The sequence below is a fragment of the Oculina patagonica genome, unplaced genomic scaffold, assembly GCF_052425735.1.
Source record: "Oculina patagonica isolate OP01 unplaced genomic scaffold, crgOcupat unplaced1535, whole genome shotgun sequence".
In the NCBI taxonomy this organism is placed as follows: domain Eukaryota; kingdom Metazoa; phylum Cnidaria; class Anthozoa; order Scleractinia; family Oculinidae; genus Oculina; species Oculina patagonica.
Window position 1 is genome coordinate 1 of NW_027557558.1, and position 4,035 is coordinate 4,035.

Below are 4,035 nucleotides of genomic sequence, written 5' to 3' on the forward strand. Positions count from 1 at the left end.
CCCCCTTCAGGCCCCTCTTAAGTTGGGGGTCTCAAATGCCACTAAATTTTGTTAGTTTCTAAGTAACAGTTAAATGAAAATAAATAAAAGCAAAAAAAGTGGTTGGATAACTGAAGATTTAATTTTAAAAGATGCACTTCAGTCTTTCAACATATTCTTATGAGAAAAATAGTAAACTAATAACAGACGCAATATCTGAGCACATGCTTTTTCATATTTAAAAATTTAAATTTTTTAATAACACTGCAATAATTATTATTTACTGGGTCTTATGCATGACTCGATTTTCCGAAGCGATCAAGGATGTGTGCAATTTAATTTTCTTTCTCGCCCTTGTGTTCTTTCGAGTGATGTTTTTTGTCCTTGTGGTCTTCGTGATAGCTTTTCTCAGACTTGTCGCCTTTGTCGTATGTGGCAGGCACTGCAGCAGGGGCTGCTGCTGGATACGGTGCTGGTGCTGGTGCAGCGGCCGGGGCTGCCGGATATGGGGCTGGAGCAGGATATGGGGCTGGAGCGGGTGCCGCAGGCGGTGGGTATGGTGCCGGAGAGGGCATTGGAGAGGGCATTGGAGAGGGCATTGGGGATGGTACTGGAGAGGGCACTGGAGAGGGCACTGGAGAGGGCGCTGGAGAGGGCACTGGAGAGGGAGCTGGGGACGGCACTGGAGAGGGCACTGGAGAAGGGACTGGAGAGGGGACTGGGGAAGGCCCCGGAGCTGGACTTGGAGAAGGCGTTGGCTGAAATAGTAATAAAAAATTGAGTTTATCAAGTGTTACGTGGTACAACAACAAAATAGCATTAAGGCCGGATCGAACGAGGACGAGCGTCGAGGGGATTCGAGGGATGTTATTTGGACAGCTTTTGCTCTTATCAGTTATCATCAGCCTGTTGTCTAACGAATCGACAGCAGGAGAGTGCATGGACATCATCTTTCAGTCAAACGAGCATTAAAAAATGGGACACGTTCGTTAAAAATTGCGCAGGTTTTCACGAGAAGTAGCCATAAAAGCTGGTGGACATGATCACACGAAAGGGACATTCCTAATTTTCGTTGACTTTCGTTTTGTTTGATTCGGCTCTAATACAGTACCAGATAACCGTAGGAGAATAAATCTTATATATGATCAATGATTAGATCAATTATATTAACATTTGTAAAGCACATGATGTACTTGTCCCCCAAGGATTTTATGAGTAAAAATCACAAAAATTTGAGACTTATTGCTAAGCCCTTTTCACAAATTACAGCTAAATCCCAGGAAAAAGTTAAACCCATTGAAAATCAGTAACAGTAAAATAGAAGCCCTCATTTTCACAAGTTTTAAGCATACTGGAACTCGACTAGATGTTACGTCTTACCCATTTTAAAACGTTTAAGTGATTTGGGTTTAGCTAAACATTTTTCAAAACGGGTATAAGAAAATGTTTCTTTGTTACGTCTTATGGGAAAAAAATAACGGTAGATGTTAAAAGATTGCAAAACAAAGAAATTAGCTTACCTGTGGTGACGGAGATGGAGCGGGAGTTGGGTATGGGGTGGGATAAGGAGAGGGGTATGGATAAGGGTATGGGGAGGGGTATGGGGAGGGGTATGGGGAGGGGTATGGGTAAGGATATGGGGAGGGGTATGGAGATGGGTACGGGGATGGATACGGATATGGAGCTGGAGCTGGATATGGTGACACAGGTATTGGGTACTGCCCAGGCTGGTACTGATAGGGGTGCAGGGCTTTGATATGGTAGGGATATCGTTGAGAAGCTGCTGGGACATTACGGTTTTTCTCGCAACTGTGGCGACACTTTCGTCTTATTTCAGAGTTGGTTTGGCAATAACCATACTTTCCCCATAATGGACAGACTGCATGCTCATCCGTGTAATCGGATTCTGAAAGAAATGAATACGAATTTCTGTTTATATATTTGCGTGTCGCTGCTTATTATGTCGCAACTATTCTGACTTGCGGGTGAGGTCTTAGTAAGAGTCGTTTTTTTCAAAAGCTAAAAAGTTAAAATCCATGACAAATGATATCGAGGGTTGTTCGAGCAGTAAGTGAGAAAGATAGAGAGAGAATATAGAGAGCGGATGGCCCGAACCGTGCGATAAATTAAATCGGCCTAAAGATGATTTTAATAGGGCCCGGTTATAAATGCTATAACGTCATAAAGCTGAAAAACGAGAAATTCAACTATGCTCCCATGTCATTGTGGCACATTTTTAGTTAAACTGAGAACCAAAATAATGCATAATAAAATTATTTCAAGAGTTTACTTGATATTCAGGATGCGCCGTGTTGCATAGCTTGGTACAGTGTACATAAGAAAATGACGCCTGCAGATACTTGCCAAACTCAATATTTTGTGCACGTTGCTCTCTAATTTCCACTTATGTCCAGGATTGAACGCAAGTATTGGTGCTTCTTACTCAAAGGATGCAGTAAATTTTGCCTTAATGTCCAAATGTCGCCCACCCCCACCCCCTGGGTCCAAAACATGTCCCCCCTGAGAGAATTGCGGATGGGCCTATCCGAAATCGATCAGCTCATCAAATACTATCACTGTGCCAAATTTGGTGCTTCTTACTCAAAGGATACAGTAGATTTTGCCATAAAGCTCAAATGCCACCCACCCCCACCCCCTGGGTCCAAAAGATGTCCCCCCTGACAGAATTGCGAATGGGCCTATATCTGAAATTGATCAGCTCGTCGAATACTATCACTGTGCCAAATTTGGTGCTTTTAACAAAAATCGCACAATCATTTCACCATATTGCCGGACTATAATAAGTACTTCATGTTTGACTGTGTTATTTGACATTTCCATATTACTTCATATTTGACAGATTTTGGTGTGTTTTGGTGAATTTTTATTAATGAGGACACTTTGTGATGCCTGTCCTGAGGAACGTGCATCTCATTAGCGTTCAATCCTGGACATATCTGCTAATTGCGGTACGGTATCTCTACAACCACATTTCAACGATAATTTTTGCAGGTCTATGCTCGGAAACCCGCGTGGCAACATAGGCAAAATACAGTAATGGAGCAATGTATTGTTTATTGAAGTAAGCTTTCGCGGATTTCTTGACGTAAAGTAAGCACATGAGATTATAGAATTTTCCGTTGCGGAGATGCAGCACATGCTGCAACGATATTAAAACTTTTGTTCAACCACACAAAGCTTCCAATCAAAAGAGAGGTTAAAACACGATAGCTTGTGAAACATTTAAGAGTGAAGATGAATTGTTCAACATGACACGAGCATTGGGACTTAGACATTTCCTTTTTTTTCAGATTTTTTTCTTTGACTCACGCACGTGTCATGTTGAACACTTCGTCTATATTATGATCAGAATTATGAGCAGAAGAGCTTTATTATTTACAACGTTAAAGAGGTTTCTTACCTGGACCACAAAACTTGCAAGTTTGTTTTGCAGTTTTGCATCATGTAGTCCGGGTAGCATTTGACAATCATTTTCTGTATAATCTCTACAATTCTTGTCTAGATCTTCGCATTCTTCGGTGTCTCCTGAAAGAGAAACCATAGACACGTACACGTGAAGTACTGGATATAGCAGGCTTACTCGCGGAACTCGTTCACATGCTTATTCCAAACAATTATTGGATAAGGTTTTGGTGATATCCGGAATAATCAAGGTCGAGGTAACTGTTATCAGCCGAAGCCTTCGAGACTACGGTTATTCCGAATATCACATAAACCGAATCTAATAATTGTTTTATTATACATTGTTTTTCTGGAAAAAAGGAAGTAATGACAAACGATTTCAACCTGTTTCAAAAACGCATTCTAATTCCGTCTGGTCGTCCTACTAAATCGTGGAATAGTTCCTTCCCAATTTTTGTTAGTCATTTTGTATTTTCCGAGACTTCATTTTTCAGCATTTTTTTTTTAACTTTGTTCAAAGTATTTCTCGGTTGAAGAAGTGAATTGACGAACTATGAATTTCCTGCGCAGCCAGATGCCTGACACATTGCTCTTGGAAATCATGCATTGCGCGCGCAACCTACAGATTATTGA

General features: G+C 41.2%; 1 protein-coding gene across 1 annotated transcript; it reads right to left on the bottom strand.

Moving 5' to 3' along the window:
• Positions 1–218: 218 nt before the first annotated feature.
• Positions 219–3,541, bottom strand: LOC144639950 (uncharacterized). Its single transcript, XM_078499215.1, is given in 5 exon segments — positions 219–737; positions 1,500–1,885; positions 3,401–3,428; positions 3,430–3,456; positions 3,458–3,541. Coding segments are annotated over 5 exon segments (948 nt in total). The 3' UTR covers positions 219–314.
• Between the last annotated feature and the right edge of the window lie 494 nt (positions 3,542–4,035).